Here is a 20,700-nt window from a genome sequence, read left to right as displayed (position 1 = left end):
GCAGTAGACTCGTAATCTGGTGAACCGGGTTCGCATCTCCGCTCCTCCACATGCAGCTGCTGGGTGACCTTGGGCTAGTCACACTTCTCTGAAGTCTCTCAGCCTCACTCACCTCACAGAGTGTTTGTTGTGGGGGAGGAAGGGAAAGGAGAATGTTAGCCGCTTTGAGACTCCTTAGGGTAGTGATAAAGCGGGATATCAAATCCAAACTCCTTCTCCTTCCTATTTACAGACTTAAAACTGTCATTCTAATTGCATCATGTTTATGTCACCATCCGCTTCTCTGGCAGAAGGCATAGCAGTCCTATTCCAAGCAAAGTATGGAGTCTGGATTTAGGATGCTCTCAAAAAACCAAAGATTTGGTTCATATCAGCAGTCCAGAGCCAGAGCACTCCACCGACTACCAGTGAATACCTCATATTACTTTACAGATTACAGAGCAATCCAACCTTTTGGCCAAACTGGAGGGTGGAGGTAGATGGGGAAGATATGTTCCACCCCACCCCCAGCCTTGCTGGCCTCCATCAGCCTCCTGGTGCCTGCAGTGTTGCCAGTGTGATTCTGCTGGCACACAGCTCCCTCTTCTGCCCACTGAAGAGGCAGCCTCCTTGCTGGCAACAGCCAGCAAATCCCCCTGAAATTGGGCTTTAAGGGGCAGAACTGAGCCATCCCAGAATCTGTTGGATCTTGAACTGGCACCACTACCATCTCAAGATTGCATTGGGGCTGATCCAGTCTTGATCGCTACACCATTACCTCCCCGTCCCTTCCTTCCGCCCTTGCTGTTATGCCAGCAAGATTGAGGATACAGCAGTCACACTTCCCAGGTGGGAGGTGCGGGTAGAATTAGGATTGCTACCCTAGTAAAAAATGAAAATAACTTTTTTAAAAATCAGATTTGAAAACAATTATCCAATGTGTGCATCCCTTCCCTACTAACCATTCATTCCTTCGAAACTGTTATCCCAGGAGATTTCCCTTCAGGCACAGAAGGCCAAGGTTCTAACCCAGCCAACTCCCTGCTGTGTTACTTTTCTCATCACATGGGAGTTTTTCACATATTGAGCATGACATGACGGCTGGCAACACCAGCCCTGCCATGTGGGAATCCCCTGCACACAACCACAGTGCTTTGAGAGAGACAGTCAGGTTTTGTATCCACAGCAGTGACCAGAGAAGGATTGACTGCTGGGAGGAACACATAGAGAAGAAACGGCATAGTACATCTGCATCGGCACATCTGCCCCAGCTGCATCAAAACATGTCTCTCCCGTATCGGCCTCTACAGCAACAGCAGGCACTGCAGTGCAACCTTCCAACAGTTTGACTTCACCCAAAAAGGCACACTTTTCCATTGTCTCCCGAGACAGATGGATGCCAACAACGATCATTATTCATTCGTGCAGTTTGAAGCAGGGTTATCATGCAGTCTGGCAAGTAAAGGTAAGTCCAGTTTAAATATAAAAGAATCACAAGAAAGGACAGCAGGGTTAACACTTAGCAAACTGAGCAGATACACAGGTCACATGCATTGCATTTTATTTTAAAAATATAGCAATTATGTCTAAATTAGCATACACAAATCTGTGCTCTCTTTTTTGGTGATGCTTTAAGTGGCCAGCCTATTTTGTAGTTCACTGAGAGAGGCTCTGCCTTGCATGCAGAAAGTCCCAGGTTCAATGCCTGGCATCTCATGGTAGAGCTGGCAGCACAGTGAGTTAGTGCGCTTGGCTGTTAACCAGAAGGTTGGTGGTTCGAGCCCAACTAGGGACTGCTGCGGACAGGATTCCTGCACTGCAGGGAGTTGGACCAGGTGATCTTTGGGCAGGGGTGGAGGAAGGGGGGTGCAGTGGGTGCAGGCCGCCCCAGGTGTCACCACTGATGAGGGTGACAAAATGCTGGGTGGCATTCACCACGGGGCCTGGGAGAGACGCGGTGGCTTGGGCGTGTGCAGGCTCCGCACTGTCCAAACTGTCCGCCCACTGCCTCCCCCCCCCCAGCCGTAGGGCGGCTGAGTGGGAGGAGGCAGGCAGACTTTGGAGGCCCCACGATGCGCCACGCCCTTGGGCACGCCGCCCCAGGCGCCCAAGCAGCTTCCTCCGCCGCTGCCCTTTGGTTCCCTTTCAACTCTACAATTCTACGATTCTATGAAGCGCTGGGCTACAACTCTTTCTGTAATCTTATTCTGCTGAATGTGCAGGCCCTGCCTTAGCCGATAACACTTTTCAATTCATTCAAGTAGTTGCACTTGAATGAGAAAAAGGCGTGTGCAAGAAAGGAGATTATACTCTGTCAAGGAGATGCAACTGCCTTACTTATTTGTGAAGCTTTTCTTTTCTCCCTTCAAAAAAATGCAGGAATAGGAATTGAACCCCCTTCTCCTGCATATCTAGTACAGCTGCAGGGTTTTTTGTTTGTTTTTGTTTTAATTAAAAGAGAGTGAATTTAGGCTGCATGCAGATGGAGAAGGGCGTGTGGATTTCTTTTTTCCATTTCAATATATGTGAAAAGGGAGGGAGGGGCACATTTAATTAAAGATTTGGATTCATTGTTTTAATGGGAAAGGTGGGTGGAGGTAGGTTGTAAGAAGCTGAGCTAGGGCAAGGGGAAAGAAATGTTAAAGCACTGTAAACCTCCCTAAGCCTACAGGATAGAAATGAAATGAAATGAAATGAATCAGGCTACAATCAAGCTATACTCACTTACTTGGGAGCAATTTCCACTGAACTCAGTAGACATGTACTATCACCTATACCTGTTGCTATAAGGTATTTATAACATAAGTGTCATGAACTAGTTGGATACAGGCACATGGTGGGAGAAACCAGCTAGGGTAGAAGGCTCAGAGCCTGAGGACTGGTGGTGGGACAATGATGAGTGGTCAGAGGGAGAATGGCATAGAAGCTGCTTTGGTCACCCTGTATAATGACTTCTGTCGGGAGAGAGATGGGCAAATGTGTCCTTGTTAATTCTCAAACTCTCAGTGGCTTTTGATACCATTGACCACGGTATCCTACTGGAGCAGCTGTTTGAGTTAGGGGTGGGACTCAGGAGTAAATTGGGCAAAAACAAGGAGGACACACCCACTGTAGGAGTGTGCTGGTAAGAGGATAGCTAACTAGTAGGCAAGGACAGCATTAGTTACAAAGGAGAACACTTTGTCCTTTAAATCAGATAAAAAAGGAGCACCTTAGCAAGGCTTTCTGGTAGATGGGTAAGCAACTGAGATGAGTTACAGGTAGGTAGCCGTGTTGGTCTGAGTCGAAGCAAAATAAAAAAAAATCCTTCAGTAGCACCTTAAAGACCAACCAACTAAGTTTTTATTTTGGTATGAGCTTTTGTGTGCATGCACACGAAAGCTCATACCAAAATAAAAACTTAGTTGGTCTTTAAGGTGCTACTGAAGGAATTTTTTTATTTTGCTTCAACTGAGATGAGGGCATGTGGATGGTGTTATGGCCTCTACTAACCGATGCAAAAGTGCCACATCTCCTCTCTAGAGTTCTACTTTGCCAAGAAGTTGGATTATGTCCAAGCAAACATAAGGAAAGTAAGGAAAGTGAGCCAGAAGAGTTATTAGCCAAAGCCCAGCATAAGAGATGACATGGCTCTCTTCTACATTGCTTACTTTTGTCACATGTACTGTCCTCTCTTCTAGCTCAGCTTCCCCCTCTTGTCTTACAAACCACAAGTCTCAGAGCTGGAAAAAGTATTTTCAAATTTTAAACCAGTATAAGGTGTCAAAGCTGCATAGGACTGTCGTGGGGTTGGGAATCAAATGCTTAAGCACATTTCTATCTAATGCTTAGGATTTTTCTGGATCAGACAATCTAGTTACATCCAAAAAAATGCAATACTTTAGTTTGTGATTTATGCTTTTGAAATGCCTGTGTATTTGAAAATCACTAAAGGCTCTGCAATATAGCAGATAACTGGTTTCTGTTATTTCATATTTTAAAAAATATATATGGTACTGCCACTATTGTTTAAAATTTAAAATGCACCAACAATATGCAAGACGCCACTGGCAAAAGTCACAGGGGGGAAATATACACCTAAGCTTTTAATGTTGATGTGTGTGTGTGTGTGAATCTGGGGTGCCTGTAAGTTGTTTGTGAAAACCAGTATATTTGGATGGTTTAAATGATGGATGTGAAGTATTTGTGAAACACGATGAAAATAGTTTTTGTTTACTTAGAATTGCATTCACAGCTCAATTAACTTAAAGCAATTTGGTTGAATCCAGACTAAATTATTTGCACCGATTTTCGCTGAAATAAAAGGGACATCCCTTTTAGTTATGGCTGACTTGCTCCGTCGATTTAATGAACTTAGCTTGGATTCAACTCATTGTCAGTACATTGCACCAATTAAAATGCAGAAGACGACAAACAGGTTAATCGGTCTGACAGGAGCAGGAAAAAACCCCACTGGGCAACATACACCAAGATGCAAAAAAAGGTATTATTAATTAACCTTTGTACACTATGTGGCAGGGACCCAGGTGGCGCTGTGGGATAAACCACAGAGTCTAGGGCTTGCTGATCAGAAGGTCGGCGGTTCGAATCCCTGCAACGGGGTGAGCTCCCGTTGTTTGGTCCCAGCTCCTGCCCACCTAGCAGTTCGAAAGCACATTAAAGTGCAAGTAGATAAGTAGGGACCGCTCCGGCGGGAAGGTAAACAGCGTTTCCGTGCGCTGCTCTGGTTCGCCAGAAGCAGCTTTGTCATGCTGGCCACATGACCCGGAAGCTGTCTGCGGACAAACGCTGGCTCCCTCGGCCTATAGAGCGAGATGAGCACCGCAACCCCAGAGTCGGACACGACTGGACCTGATGGTCAGGGGCCCCTTTACCTTTACCTTTACACTACGTGGCACAATGAGCTGCCTGGCTCAGCTACGAAGAGCTTAAAATAGCAGTTTAATTACAGGCAAACCTCCTGAAGTTTAAGAAAATGATGCCAAACCCTCATACTTAGGTCACTGCTCAAACTGGGTTCGAGTCCTTGTTATCCTTTCCTCCTCCAGACGCCTAGGTCGTGTCTCTCAGACAGATGTAGGTAATTCATGGTGAAATATCAACTTAAAAAATAAATGTGGAGGCTGATACTTCGATGCAAACCGAAGATTTACCGCCAGGGTAGCTTTGGGGAGCACAGAGGATTGCTTCCACCTCATTCGGATTTCTCTTCCTTGGCAGCAGAACACCAATTTGACTCACAGTTTCCCCATCACCCCCCCCCCAATCCTGGGACCAGTAATCCCTCTTCTTCTTCCACCCAAAGCCGCCCCCCTCCCTTCGCCCTTTCCTCCCCCAGGAGGAGCTGGAGGCGCGCTTCATTATCACGGCCACCTCCCACGACTCCCCACCTTTCGCTTCGCATCCCCGACCTCCCAACCCGCGCAGCTTTCGCCCCCCTCCCGCGCCGCCCCTTTCCGCGCGCCTTTAGGGCCAGAGATGAGGAGCACCTGCTGAGACCCGGATGCAAAAGGGGGAGGGGGGATGCGACGGTGCCTTTCCGAAACCTAGGTGGGACCCGGATGACGAAGCGCAGAGCTCGGGGCGCCGCGGCAAGTTCGTGCGCCGGGGGCTGCCAGCCTCGCCCCCTGCCGCTTCCCCGCGCGGCGAGCCCAGACCCCCTACCTGGCAGCTTCAGCGCCCGTGACAGCACCGTAGCCATGCTGGAGACGGGAAGCGCGCATGCGCTCGGCTCTTTTGCCTCCTGGGAAGTGTAGTTCTGCAGCGAGCCCGAATTAAGGTGCCGAGGTTTTGGCTTCTGCGCGCGCTTTGGCGCAGAACGCGCGGCAGCGCTAGGCGGCTGGGGTGGGGGTTGGATGTAGTGGCCATAGTTTCTTGGCTTGCCATTTCAGGTGTGTGTGTGTGTGTGTGTGTGTGTGTTTGTGTGTGTGTGTGTGTGTGTGTGTGAGAGAGAGAGAGAGAGAGAGAGAGAGAGAGAGAGAGAGAGAGAGAGAGAGAGAGAGAGAGAGAGAGAGAGAGAGCGCGAGCAGGGACTCCTGGCTTCACAGAGTCAGAACGACGTATTTTGCTACCCCAAGTGGCTGGACCCTATGATCCAAGAATGGGCTGCAACCTTTTCGCGGCGTTGCAACAAGGAGGAGGAAAGAGCTGCCGCCAAGCGTTGCAAATAGTGGCATTTGAGAAATGGATTAATCCCCAGTTGGCGACAGAGCCGCGCCCCAAATTCTAAAAGCCCTCTGAGAATCTGATCAAAGGGTGGAAAGCCGGCTGGGGGGAGGAGGAGAGAGGGCAGAGGGCGGGGGGGGGGTCTAGTACTCCCCGCTCTAGTCATTCCTCTCCCAGGGAAGTCAGCAGAAAGCTCCTCTGTATGCACACCATGCTTTCGAAGTGCATGACTTTCGCCTGGGAACTGTTCTTTATCCTCCAGAGCTACAGTTCCCAGCACCCTTAACCAACTACAGTTCCCAGGATTCTTTGATGGAAATAATGTGCTTTCCCTGGATGATATGTATGCTCAGTGGTAGAGCTTTGCAGAAGGTCTGGTTCAAACCCCAGAATCTCCAGCTACAACTGGGAGAGACCCCTGCCAGTGCAGTCAGCATGCCGGAGCTAGGTGGATCAATTCAGGATGTTCCTTTGGAGAATGAACATTTTCCACTGAGAGGCTCACTGAGGTCATAAATGGAAGAAAGACAAGTGGGGTTTGCAGTCAGGATGCTCTTTTACAGGAACTGACGTTTCTCCCATCCAGGCTCAGTATCTTTTTTTTACTTCTGGCTTGAGCTTGTTGAGTCTTTTTCCCTTCACTGAACAGCCGCCCACCTCTTCTTGGCACCCATATCAACATTTTGGATGTGCAAATAGTACCATCAGTATTTGTTGCTCCAGATGTGAAAACGTTAATACCTCAACACTGGACGCAGTTTTGATTTGCGGCCAAAGGCTGTCTTGGCTCCAGCAAGGTATTTCTGCAAACTACAGAGTTCAGTCTGCCCTGATGTGAAACTGCCTGTGTAAACATGTGTAGGGCCACAGCCCTTTGGCTTGGATCAGAAGGTAGCTTTTCAAAGGGAGCTGCGTTGCTGATGCCAACATAAAACACAGAGATAATGCAACTTAGCAACTGACTGCTGCATTGTACAAAACTTGTGTTCTTCAGACCTCACTGTGAATCATCTGCTGGCATTGGCAGGTTCTTGTTCAGACTCCTTTAACCACCTGTGAAAGGAAAATAAGACTGATTTATATCACTCATAGACCAAAAAGGATTTAAAAAAAAATTAAAAAAATGCTGTGCTATGCACATTTTCCTGTCAGGCCCACTTAATACAGTGAAATGTATTTCCAAGTAACATGCATAGGATTACACTGCTGCACATACAGCATATTTAAAGTAGTGAGTGATTTGTAATAAGTGGAGATTCTGAAAATAACCTCTTTGATTCTTGACAAGCTTCTTTAAATCCCTTTATTTTTTTCAGCACGAGGTCAAGGGTGATTTATTTACTGGACTTATATCCTCAAGTGCTCAAGGTGGCCTACAGGGTTCTCCCTCTCCCAATTTATCCTCACAACAGCCCTGTGAGGTAGGTTAGGCAGAGAGGCGGTGACTGGCCCAAGGTAAGCTTCATGGCTGAGTGGGGATTTGAACCCTGGTCTCCCAGGTCCTAGTCCTACACTCTAACCACTTTACACCACACTGACTAAAATCTGAAATGGATTTCATTGGCTTCAATTATTGCATTCTGTACATGTCAGCTCAGAAGTCAGCCCCATTGAACTCGGTGGGATTTAATCCCTGATGCATATGCACAGAACTGAAGCCTGAGCTGATAATTTGTCTCAGTGAAGTGACAGGATAATCAGGTGCTAGAAACAGTAAATTCTGCATATCCTCCTCATTAATCAGTCCCAAATGAATGAATAAATAAAAAGGAGATAAGGGATGTGGACAGGCTGAGAAAGGCTATTTCACATTAGTTTTATTACAGAATAATTGTCTCATTGTCATTCAAGTGTTAACAGGGGATCCAACTTTGTTTTCCCGCAGAAATTGCACCAGACATAAAACTCTCTCAACATTCTGGCTAATGTTTTTTGTTTTGTTTTTTTGCTTGCAGGAAAAATGTGTGTTTTCCTCTAGTCAGCATGCCTATTCTCATTGCAAGTACAGTACGGCGTAGAATTAGGTTGCATGAGTTTTAAGAGCACCCATTGCAAAATACCCATACCATCCTTACGTGCTGCCATTCTTGTTTCATTTTATGACTCAAATGTGGAAGAGCTCAGAGAACATATGGAACTGCAGCAAAGCTAGCCAAGCCGCCCTCTGCAGTAATGTCTCGCTGATTTTTTAGAAGATTTCCCTTAATTTCCATCTGAAAGATAATGTGGATATGATTGTGGTTCAGTGCTTTCTTAAATTGTCATTTGGCTTACCTTGTTTATATATTCTTATGCCCACAGAATAGTTACCATTTGGAGCAGGCAAATATATGGAGCTATTATGCTTATGAAAGACATATACAACTCACCAGGAGATCCTGAGATATTTTCAATCTGCCAGGAGCTGTAAACTACAAAGGAATCATTGTGATACTCACTCAAAGAACCCCTGGTGAACGGTAAGCCTTAACGTATCATTAACACGTGGCTATATTCTTACTTCCCTCTGTTCAGTATGTAGCCAACATGATTGGCCAACGTAAAACTAGATGAGGGCACTGTTTATGACCTCTGAATATAGGTATTTTTATTTAATACGTTAGTGCAGCACATTTGAACAGTAAGCATTCAAAGTGGCTTTATTTCCGGCGGCCTGTGCACTTCGAGTGCCGTTCTAATGATAAATTCTCTGATGTTGACAGTTATCTTTACTTTTCCTACCCTGCTGCCTTAACAAGCCATTGAAACCAATCTTGTGTCTGTTTTAGACCTGGGCTGCTTTAATGGAGGAGCTTAAGAGTGTGATCAAGCATCCGAGCAAAACTAATAGCCCCCATGGCTATGCTCTGCCTCCGGCAAAGCTTCCGAATACTAGTCGCTGGAAACCACAGGAGGGAAGAGGGCTCTTGTGATCCTGCTTGCTGGTTTCCCACTGAGGCATCTGGCTGGTTGGACCAGATCAGGGGCGTAGCCAGGATCAAAACTAGGGGGGGGGGCCAAGCCATGGTCGTTCAGGGGCGGGGCCCCGAAGTGGGAACGTGGGCGGGGCTACAGGGCCAGCAGGCCTGATGATATCATGGCGGCGGCAGCGGCAGCGGCCACCTTGTGCTTCTGGGGCTGGCAGCATCGGCGGCTACCCTGCTTGGCTGGAGAGGACGGGAGGGTCGGGCAGGCGAAAGGGGGTGACAGGGCGGGCGAGGGCGAGGCAAGGCACAGCCGCAGACACGACGGCTCCAAGGCGTTGCTGCATATCAGCATAATATTTCAACCATGTTGTGGGTTCAAGCCCCACCTTAGGAAAAAATTCCTGCATTGCAGGGGGTTGGACTAGATGACTCTTGTGGTCGCTTCCGACTACAATTCTATGATTCTATTGATATATAGCCATAGCATATGCATCATTCTGCTTTCTTGAATTGTCCTACTCCTAGGCATAGCAGCCAACTCCTAGAGGCCTAGGTGCATCTCCCCCCCCCCCAATTACTGGTAAATACAGTGGTACCTCGGGTTACGAACGCGATCCGTTCCGGGTCACAGTTCGTAACCCGAAAAGTTCGTAACCCAAAAAGGGCCCGAACCGCCGCTTTGCGCATGCGCAAAGCGCTATTTCCGCTATTTTTGCGCTTTGCGCATGCGCAAAGGCATGCGGCGCTTCTGCGCACGTGCGCACGGCGAAAATACTTCCGGGTTTGCGAAGTTCGTAACCTGGGTTGTTCGTAACCCGAGGTGTTCGCAACCCGAGGTACGACTGTACTGTATTTTAAAGAGTCACCCCCCCCCCATGTTGATGGGCTTTCTATGTGGGGCTTTTCCGCCCCCCCTGTATTTTATTAAGGATGGAAGAGGGAAGGAAGGAAGAAATAGAGAGAGGGATAACTCATATTTGTGGGTGCCTCTGGGTGATGCTGTGATGCTGGAACTCTGCAGTAAGAGGATGGGAGGGTCGGGCAGGCGAGAGGGGGTGGCAGGGCGGACGAGGGCGAGGGAAGGCACGGCCGCAGTCACGACAGCTCCGAGGTGTTGCTGCATATCAGCATAATATTTCAACCATGTCGTGGGTTCAAGCCCCACCTTGGGAAAAAGATCCTGCATTGCAGGGGGTTGGACTAGATGACCCTTGTGGTCCCTTCCGACTAAAATTCCATGATTCTATTGATATATTACCATAGCATATGCATCAATCTGCTTTCTTGAATTGTCCTAGGCATAGCAGCCAACTCCTAGAGGCCTAGGTGCCGCCGCCCCCAATTACTGGTAAATACTGTATTTTAAAGAGTCACCCCCCAATGTTGATGGGCTTTCTATGTGGGGCTTATCTGCCCCCCCCCCGTATTTTATTAAGGACGGAAGAGGGAGGGAAGGAAGGAAGAAATAGAGAGAGGGATAACTCACATTTGTGGGTGCCTCTGGGTGACGCTGTGATGCTGGAACTCTGCAGCAAGAGGAAGATACTGGTACGCCTGTACAGGAGCCTTGCAAGCAGCTTTCTCTCTGCTTGATTTACAGCAGGCATGTCCAACAGGTAGATTGTGATCTACCAGTAGATCACTGGATGTCTGTGGTAGATCACTGCTAGATCACTGGCACCCCTAAAAATAGCTCACCCAAAATTTTCCTCCTCCCTAAAAAAAAGCTGAACTATGACCTGAAGCCCTAAACAAAAATGGGCCTCCCTTCCTCCTAAAAGAAGCTCAACAAGTTTGACCTAAACTCAAAAAAACAGGGCTTCCCTTCCTTAAAAAAAACTCAACAGCTTTGACCTGAACCCCCCAAAAGGGGGTAGATCACTCCCAGTTTTTAACTCTGTGAGTAGATCAGAGTCTCTTGGGAGGTGGCCACCCCTGATTTACAGTATACAGATGCAGGAGGAGGGGCAGACTGGAACACCTCTGCTTTTTATAAACATCACTGTGTCTATCAAAAGCTACAGCCCCCCCTTTTCTTATTCATTTCCTTTTAGCCTTGCAGAGCCACCTTAGTCAATGCACCCTCATTAAATCACCAATAGAACTCTTAATGCGATCCCTGAATGCTCATTAACAACTACCACTGAAGAACAATAGGGTGAATTGGTCAGCTATCAAACCTTGCCTGAAGGGATTTTCTGCTCCATTGTCTTAACTGCTTAAGTACCGGTAGCCACTTTGCTTTATTTATTTGATGTGTTTTTGTTACAGCTGTGTTCCCCCCCCCCCAGCAAGTGGAGAGCTGCTCTCGCTAAAGCAAAGCCCTTTCCACTTCAGTTTTTGGAGGGGAAAAGTGCTGGTTATGGTCTGTAAAATACAATAATTTTTTGCTTCTAGGGGGGGCAGCTGCCCCCTCCTGCCCCCCCTGCCTACGCCCATGGACCAGATGGGCCTTTGGCCTGCTTCCAGAAGGGCTATTCTTAGGCTCTTATCCTTCAGAGGCAGTTGGCATGAAGGGAACAATTTAGGGATGGAGAGGGAGCTGGGTGTTGTCAAAGTGAAGATTGTAAGTCCACTCCTGGTTCCTCCTTTGGAGGTTGGGCTTGATGCTAAAATTGTCCAGTGCCCAGTCAGGTGTGGATCTCTCAAAGTGGCCTATTGCACTTAGCTACTTCTGGATGTTGCCCTCTGGCCGGTTCTGCTCTCCCATCTCTGTTATTGAGTGGCAATAACAACTGTTGGCTCGTTAGGTACAGGAATATGTTACTTCCCCCCCCCCCACCCAATGTGGAAGATACTGTGATTCCTGCATTGCAGGGGGCTGGATGACCCTTGGGGTCCCCTGCAGCTCTACAGCTTTATGGTTCTATGGTATGCTTTAAATTTTATATATTGTAAGTTTCTTAAAAAAAAAAATTAAATGTAATTTTTTAAAAAATGCAATTTTTTTGAACCTGATGTCATGAAAAGCAGGGTATACTTTGGGGGGGGGGGTGAACAAAGCTGTTTCGCCTGTATTATCCATGCAGTCCTTACATTAGTCCTGTAAGATAGGCCAGTGTTATCTACCATGCCCTTGTTCCAGAGAGGGATCCTCGCCTATTGTACAAAGGTGAAGTTTACATGCATTGCTCTGTCCACTTTTGCCTCTGACATATAGACACAACACATAGGCTAATAACTGTTAGAGCATATATAATAGAATAATGATATCATTCAAAAAGTAGAAATAAATCTATTAGAGTTCATATATACAACGTAACAGACAAGGGGCGCAGAACGTCAAGCCATGTGTTCAAGATAGGCGTCAAAGGTCAGTCTCTCAATGGTTATTCAAAGGTTTCAACACAAGACGTCTCAGAAGTCCAAAAAGTAAAATTTTCTCAATAGTTTTAAAAAAGATTTTCAAAAGTTTCAACGGAAGACGTCCCAAAAGTCTCAAGGACAGTATTTCTGGAATGATACTACTGTTTCGTAATAGTTTTCATCAGCTGAAAATACAATACAGGGCAGAGGACAGTCCTGCCATTTCCTTCCTAAGTATGGGAGGAGACCAACAGTGCTTTCTATTTGCCAAGCAGCTGCTGTAGAGGCAGAATGTGACAGGGGTGGTGGCAGCCAAGGAGGCTGCAGATCCAGCCTCTAAGGAGAGCACACCAACCATTGCAGTAGCACTGGGTGATGCATTCTTTAGGGGACATATCTGCTGCCCCTGTGGATCCTGCTGCCTGAGACAGTTGCCTCACGGGTGGGCTGGCCCTGCCCATCCCTACCATGAGCCCCCAGAAGGGCCCTCAGGCTAAAAAAGTTCCCCTACCCCTGGAGTAGGCCCTCATTCAGGTTACAAGATAATACGAGACAATTTAAATGCCAGCACCATTTTATGAAACAGATCACCTGCGTGACTACTGTCTTGTATCCTAAGGAAGCATTCGTTTAAGCTCTCCCTATCACAAGAACCTAAATTAGGTGGTTGTACTATACAATATGAACACAAATCTATGTCCAAAAAAAATGGTAGTCTGCATTAAACCAAGGATATTGGGGGTGAATTATGTTTATGCCCTCTCTGGATCCAATCTGGGGAAGACACAGCACAAGAGTTAAAAATTCTGCAACGCTCATCATTAGTGGGAGCTTTGCCAGCTAGCTAATGATTTGGGGATTATGTTCTGAGGACTCATCCTCATGTTGTTTAATTTGTGGTGAGCTGTGCAATTTTAGCGCATCAGCCAAAATATATTAGCTAACATGAAAATGATGGTGTTAATATAGCAGACTCTCTTAAGTGTAAGCACATTAGTTCATTGAGATAAATACTCCATGCAGAGTAATGTAGCTCTATCTTTAATACTGCTAGATTATTATTTTGGCACATTTTAGCTAGTACTGCTTGGCTGATATATCTTAAAAATTCACACCTTCTGATACCCGTAAATGCCACTCATGGAGGAATCTTAAAAGCATACAAATTGCTGATCATGGCTAAACTTTTCATCATTGCTGCTGCATCAAGTGCCTTCATCCCGTTTTCCAAAGTTTAAGATGCTTCCAGGAATTTATTTGCTCTTCTTTCCACAGAATGATGATGAAGAAAACTGCACTGTGTTTGCCCTTTTGAAATGAAAACAGCTGTGAGAAATCCATTTGATCCGGATTATTGTTTGGGCTTCTTTTAAAATTATTTATTTGCTTTCCCCCCAGGTCTTTGCCTTAGCAACCTAAATTGCTAACATATCCAGGGACAGGAGAAATACATCTCAATAATAATAGCTTTTTTGAAAATGCTGTTATGTGATTTGATCCTATGCTTTACTTTTTGATGCTAGTCCACATCACAATACATTATATTATAAAGCGTATCAGAACTAGATATCATCAAAACGTACTATGTGAAATTCCTCTTTTCTAGCACGAAAATCAATATGGTACGCTAATCTGTTCTCAAAACATGCTGTGCCATGCTATGCTGTGGCAAAGTATTGTACATATAATTATTCATCCAAAGTATAAGACCCAAAATTACTGTACATGCCATGACACACTAGTCTGCTGCTTTATAATTATGGTACTAGAATGCAATAGAAATTCATTAGTTAATGGATCAAGCTTTTTTCCTCCTGCTCTGGACTGTAGGACTCGAACCAATGGCTGCAAGTTACAGAAAGGAAGTTCCAACTAAACATCAGGAAGAAGTTTCTGAGGGTAAGAACTGTCTGACAGTGGAACGGGCTCCCTCAGGAGGTGGTGGCCTCTTCTTCATTGGAGGTTTTTAAGTGGAGTTTGGATGGCTTTAGTGGAGATTCCTGCATTGCAGGGGGTTGGACTAGATGACCCTAGGGATCCCTTCCAACTCTACAATTCTATGCTTCTAAGGCTCCAGGGAACCCAAAACATTAGAAGAGTCCTGCTGGGTCAGAACAAAGATTGATCTAGATCAGCATCCTGTATCCCACAGGGGCCAACCAGATACTTTGGGAAGCTGAAATGGAGGTTATGAAGGCAATAGCGCTCTCTCTCTCTCATTGTTGCTCCCCATCAACAGGTACTGGGAGGCCTGCTACCTCTAAACCTGCAGAATGGTTACATATAGGCATCTTGACTAGTCTTACAACCCAAGTCAAGAGATGCCACCATTCTATTACAGTCATACATTGGTTTAAGAACGCCTCGGTTTGAGTACTTTCAGTTTAAGTACTCTGCGGACCCGTCTGGAACAGATTAATCCACTTTCCATTACTTTCAATGGGAAAGTTCACTTCAGGTTAAGTACGCTTCAAGTTAAGTACAGACTTCCAGAACCAATTACACTCATACTTCGGGTTAAGTACGCTTCAGGTTGAGTACTCCGAGGACCCGTCTGGAACGGATTCGTCCACTTTTCATTACTTTCAATGGGAAAGTTCGCTTCAGGTTAAGTACACTTCAGGTTAAGTACAGACTTCCGGAACCAATTATGTACTTAAACCAAGGTACCACTGTATTACAGTGCTTCTCAGTAGAAAGATTTTTTTCCCGTCTAGCTTCATATTGTCTACATGGCAGTGGCCACCCGGGCAGAAGTCTTTCACATCACCTGCCACCTAATCCTTAAAAAAAGAAACCTGGAGGTGCAGGTATAGAATTTGGGACCTTCTGCAGGCAAAGCATATCCCCTATCACTTAGCTATGCTTCTTCCAAATAGGGGGCTTCCAAATACGCCCCACTGTTCTGGGTCGGGGCAGGGAATTCTCCATATTGCTAGATCATGTTTATTTGGGTCATTTAATCACTCCTGATGCAACAAAATTACTGGGTCTGGCATCCACAGTCAGCATGGTCTGTCACCTGCCAAAGCAGAGGAGTCGCTGAGGTGATCCTCTATTTCCACGTGGGAAAAGTGCCCATTGGCAGAGAAAGAAATGGCATGCAAAAGAGTTGTTCTTTCCTCCAGGTAATCCCCTCTTGTCAGGAAATGAAGAGATCACCCTGAAAGACTCCTGTGACATCACAGGCCCCCCCCTTCAGTTTCCTGGAAGGAGTAGGAGAGGGAGCAGAGCACAACCCTTTCATGCTCCTTTTAGCACCACTGGCACTGGGCTGGGAACAAGCAGTGATCAGCTGCAAGACATCCTATTAGGAGGATGTCCATAAAAGCACCTGGAAAAATACCTGTGGACATGGAGGAACGGGAATTGGCCGCAGCTCCCTACTGCACACCCAGGTGGGTTGCTGTGTAATATGTAAAATGGCCATAAGGTTCTCAGCCTGAAAAACAGTTGCATGTCAACTCTTCCGTTTCAGAATGCAGACTTCTCTTGAGACATAGAAATCCCCATGTAGTGTTGGTGTGGTGTGAACAATGGGTTAAATTACACCATGCTTGGTGTCATGTCTTGAGGAGCACATCTCCCATGCCTGGATGGTCCGAGATAAGGGTGCCAGATGCACTGGGTTGCCGTAGCAACACTAGCAAGGTCGAGCGCATGACTTGCTGAGTCATTTCCCCTCCCATTGGTTCAGGAAATACTGTATGCCTACATGTAGAGGCGGGTATAAAAAGTCTCTAGGACATTGCTTTCATTATGTCCTGTTGCCCTGCCCTGCCCTGCCCGGGTCTGACTCTGGATCTGTGAGAATCAGGGGAGGAGGCTGTGGGTTTTACACAGTAGTATTTCTACTGTGCAAGACAGGAGTGCCTGGCGTGCTATGGTCCATGGGGTCACGAAGAGTCGGACATGACTAAACGACTAAACAACAACAACAATATCTTTCTTTACATACGTATCTTTACTTCAAAGACCAGAAGAACTATATATAATAGCTTTGTCTTGTGTCTGGAGAAAATAAACCCTTTGTTACCTGGAGCTGTGTGGGAGAAAAGTTTTCCCCTTAACTGGGGACTCTGAAACAAGCTGTTCTACTGGGAGCAAGAAATCTCCAAAGACTCTGCTGGGGCTCCCCATACTCTGCTGATATACCACAGACTGGTTGAGGTGTGGTGAACTACCAACTTCCAGTGCTTCTACAAGGTCAAAACCATGTGTCCTGGTGCTCTGTAGATTTGGAAAACCCAATAATCTTCACAGTAAAGAGCTTCCTAGCTGGGCAACTAAAGGCTATTAATAATAACTGACATTTACAGAGACATGCCTTTACACAAAGCAGCCTTAAAACATGGTACAGATTTGTAAAGGGTGGGTGACAGCCCCATCTGGCACAAATAACCATATCACCAATAAATCCAGTGGGGCTCGGATAATTTTTATGGGTCCTAGAATCATAGAATCATAGAGTTGGAAGAGACCACAAGGGCCATCCAGTCCAACCCCCTGCCAAGCAGGAAACACCATCAAAGCATTCCTGACAGATGGCTGTCAAGCCTCTGCTTAAAGACCTCCAAAGAAGGAGACTCCACCACACTCCTTGGCAGCAAATTCCACTGCCGAACAGCTCTTACTGTCAGGAAGTTCTTTCTAATGTTTAGGTGGAATTTTCTTTCTTGTAGTTTGAATCCGTTGCTCCGTGTCCGCTTCTCTGAAGCAGCAGAAAACAACCTTTCTCCCTCCTCTATATGACATCCTTTTATATATTTGAACATGGTTATCATATCACCCCTTAACCTTCTCTTCTCCAGGCTAAACATACCCAGCTCCCTAAGCCGTTCCTCATAAGGCATCGTTTCCAGGCCTTTGACCATTTTGGTTGCCCTCTTCTGGACACGTTCCAGCTTATCAGTATCCTTCTTGAACTGTGGTGCCCAGAACTGGACACAGTACTCCAGGTGAGGTCTGACCAGAGCAGAATACAGTGGTACTATTACTTCCCTTGATCTAGATGCTATACTCCTATTGATGCAGCCCAAAATTGCATTGGCTTTTTTAGCTGCTGCATCACACTGCTGACTCATGTCAAGTTTGTGGTCTACCAAGACTCCTAGATCCTTTTCACATGTACTGCTCTCAAGCCAGGTGTCTCCCATCCTGTATTTGTGCCTTTCATTTTTTTTGCCCAAGTGTAGTACTTTACATTTCTCCTTGTTAAAATTCATCTTGTTTGCTTTGGCCCAGTTGTCTAATCTGTTAAGGTCATTCTGAAGTGTGATCCTGTCCTCTGGGGTGTTAGCCACCCCTCCCAATTTGGTGTCATCTGCAAACTTGCTCAGGATGCCCTCAAGCCCATCATCCAAGTCATTGATAAAGATGTTGAACAAGACTGGACCCAAGACAGAACCCTGTGGCACCCCACTAGTCACTACTCTCCAGGATGAGGAGGAGCCATTGATGAGCACCCTTTGGGTTCGGTCAGTAAGCCAGTTACAAATCCACTGAATGGTAGCATTGTCTAGCCCACATTTTACCAGCTTCTTTACAAGAATATCATGGGGCACCTTGTCAAAGGCCTTGCTGAAATCAAGATAGGCTACATCCACAGCGTTCCCTTCATCTACCAGGCTTGTAATTCTGTCAAAAAATGAGATCAGATTAGTCTGACATGACTTATTTTTCAGGAACCCATGCTGACTTTTAGTGATCACAGAGTTTCTTTCTAGGTGCTCACAGACTGTTTGCTTAATGATCTGCTCTAGAATCTTTCCTGGTATTGATGTCAGGCTGACTGGGCGGTAATTGTTTGGGTCCTCTCTTTCCCCCTTTTTGAAAATAGGGACAACATTTGCCCTCCTCCAGTCTGCTGGAACTTCGCCTGTTCTCCAGGAATTTTCAAAGATTATTGCCAGTGGTTCTGAAACCACCTCTGCCAGTTCTTTTAATACTCTTGGATGTAGTTCATCTGGCCCTGGAGACTTGAATACATCTAAACTAGCCAAGTATTCTTGTACTACCTCCTTACTTATTCTGGGCTGTTTTTCCCCTGCTGAATCATCTGCTCCATATTCTTCAGGTCGGGCATTGTTTTCTTTCTTGGAGAAGACTGAGGCAAAGAAGGCATTGAGGAGTTCTGCCCTTTCTCTGTCCCCTGTTTGCATTTCACCATCTTCTCCTCTGAGTGACCCCACTGTTTCCTTGTTTTTCCTTTTGCTACGGACATACCCATAAAAGCCCTTTTTGTTGCTTTTAACCTCTCTAGCGAGCCTGAGTTCATTCTGTGCTTTAGCTTTTCTGACTTTGTCTCTACACGTGCTGGCTATATGTTTGAATTCCTCTCTGGAGATTTCCCCCCTTTTCCATTTATTGTACATATCCCTTTTAAATCTTAACTCAGTCAAAAGTTCTTTAGATAGCCAGCCTGGCTTCTTTAGGCACCTTCCATGTTTCCGTCTCATTGGTATTGCCTGAAGTTGTGCTTTTAATATCTCCCTTTTAACAAACTCCCAACCATCATGAACTCCCTTCCCTTTTAGTATTACTGTCCATGGGATTTCACCCAGCGTTTCCCTAAGTTTTCTGAAGTTGGCTTTCTTAAAGTCTAAAATTTGGACCTTAGTATGCTTGGTTGCTCCTTTCCGCTGGATAATAAACTCCAGAAGAGCATGGTCACTCCCACCTAATGATCCTGCCACTTCTACCCCACTAACCAAGTCATCACTATTGGTTAGGACCAGATCTAAAATGGCTGATCCTCTTGTTGCTTCTCCCACTTTCTGGACAATGAAGTTGTCTGCAAGGCCAGTGAGGAATCTGTTCGACCTTATGCTCTTGGCTGAGTTTGACATCCAACAAATATCAGGATAGTTGAAATCCCCCATTACTACTATCTCACTTCCTTTGGAATGCTTGGCCATCTGTTCCAGGAAGGCATCATCTGTGTCCTCAGTTTGGCTTGGGGATCTATAGTAAACTCCCACAATGAGATCACTGTTGTTTTTCTCTCCCTTAATTTTGACCCAGATACTCTCAATTTGGCTTTGAAGTTTTAAATCCTGGATCTCTTCACAGGTATACATATCCCTAACATATAAAGCTACTCCTCCTCCTTTCCTGTTTGGTCTATTTCTCTTAAATAGATTGTATCCCTCTATTACTACATTCCAGTCATGAGACTCATCCCACCAGGTTTCAGTGATGCCTATTATGTCATATTTAGTTTGCTGTACCAAGAGCTGAAGTTCATCTTGTTTATTTCCCATGCTCTGTGCATTAGTATACAGACATTGAAGACCGTTGATCATTCCCCCATGTCTCTTATTTAAGGGTATTTTCGTCCCACCACTAGGTCTGCATGCTGCTTGCTCCATTTGGTCCTTGACATTTGGATGATCATCTTCAGCATTTGATAGACTCCTACCTTCAGGACCACTGTCTCCCTCCCCCACATAAGTCAGTTTAAAGCCCTCCTGATGAGGTTTTTGAGTTTTGTGGCAAAAACATTCCTCCCAACTTTTGTGAGGTGCAGTCCATCACTTGCCAGAAGTCCATCTTCAAGAAACTGCAGACCGTGATCTAGGAATCCAAACCGTTCCTGTTTGCACCATTTGCGAAGCCAGTTGTTCACTTCCCCTATTTTTCCCTCTCTCCCTGGGCCATGTCGTTCAACTGGGAGGACAGAAGAGATGACAATTTGTGCATCTAATTGCTTCAACTTCCTGCCCAGAGCCTCATAATCATTTTTGATCTTCTGTAAGCTATGGCTTGCAGTGTCATTGGTTCCCACATGCACCAAAAGGAAGGGGTATTTGTCGGTGGGTTTTATGATTCCTTGCAGCCGTTCTGTTACATCTTTGATCTTGGCCCCAGGTAGACAGCACACCTCTCGAGACATCTTGTCAGGCCCACAGATCACTGCTTCTGTACCCCTCAGTAGGGAATCCCCTATCACCACTACACGCCTCTTCATAGGCTTGGTTGGGATTCTTCCATGTGCTGTCCCTTCCAAGGTTACCTGCATATTCCCGGAGGACTGACTTTGCTGCTCGTCTTCATATTCCTCATCAACTGTGATGAGGGAGAGATCCTCAGGTGGAGTCTGTTCCTCGTCTTCCATGAGCACTTCAAAACGGTTGTGTAATTCTAAGCATTCAGAGCGATCCCTGGGCCTTCTACTTCTATGAGTCACGTTCCTCCATACATCTGGCTGCTGTGTTGGGGAACTGACCTCCTCAGGGAGATCCCCTGTCTCCTCCTTGGTGCAGACAGTGTGCTCTGCTGCATCCAAGAAAAGCTCCAGCTCTTTAATTCTCTGGAGCGTAGATACACGCCCCTGAAGTTGCTG

At 46.1% G+C, this 20,700-nt stretch overlaps 2 protein-coding genes across 7 annotated transcripts in view; one reads left to right on the top strand and one right to left on the bottom strand.

The window, feature by feature from the left end:
* Positions 1-5,774, bottom strand: part of FAM234B (family with sequence similarity 234 member B) — a 39,318-nt gene extending 33,544 nt beyond the window's left edge. For both annotated transcript variants that reach the window (XM_035128012.3, XM_088652018.1), the window contains exon 1: positions 5,644-5,774. In XM_035128012.3, coding sequence (XP_034983903.1) covers positions 5,644-5,680 — 37 coding nt within the window. In that variant the 5' untranslated portion in view covers positions 5,681-5,774. The remainder of the gene's footprint in view (positions 1-5,643) is intronic.
* Positions 5,621-20,700, top strand: part of LOC148684609 (uncharacterized) — a 34,876-nt gene continuing 19,796 nt past the window's right edge. For 2 of the 5 annotated variants that reach the window (XM_088652030.1, XM_088652025.1), the window contains exons 1-3: positions 5,621-5,758; positions 7,461-7,599; positions 8,446-8,603. The gene's annotated coding sequence lies outside the window, so the exon portion shown is untranslated. Of the gene's footprint in view, positions 5,759-5,868; positions 6,942-7,460; positions 7,600-8,445; positions 8,604-20,700 lie in introns of those variants that run through there. The other 3 variants (XM_088652027.1, XM_088652026.1, XM_088652028.1) reach the window with 3 other exon arrangements.

Source organism: Zootoca vivipara, chromosome 9 (genome assembly GCF_965207765.1).
Source record: "Zootoca vivipara chromosome 9, rZooViv2.hap1.1, whole genome shotgun sequence".
In the NCBI taxonomy this organism is placed as follows: Eukaryota; Metazoa; Chordata; class Lepidosauria; order Squamata; family Lacertidae; genus Zootoca; species Zootoca vivipara.
The sequence above is the reverse complement of the archived record's forward strand: the minus strand, read 5'-3'. Positions and strand labels throughout refer to the sequence as shown.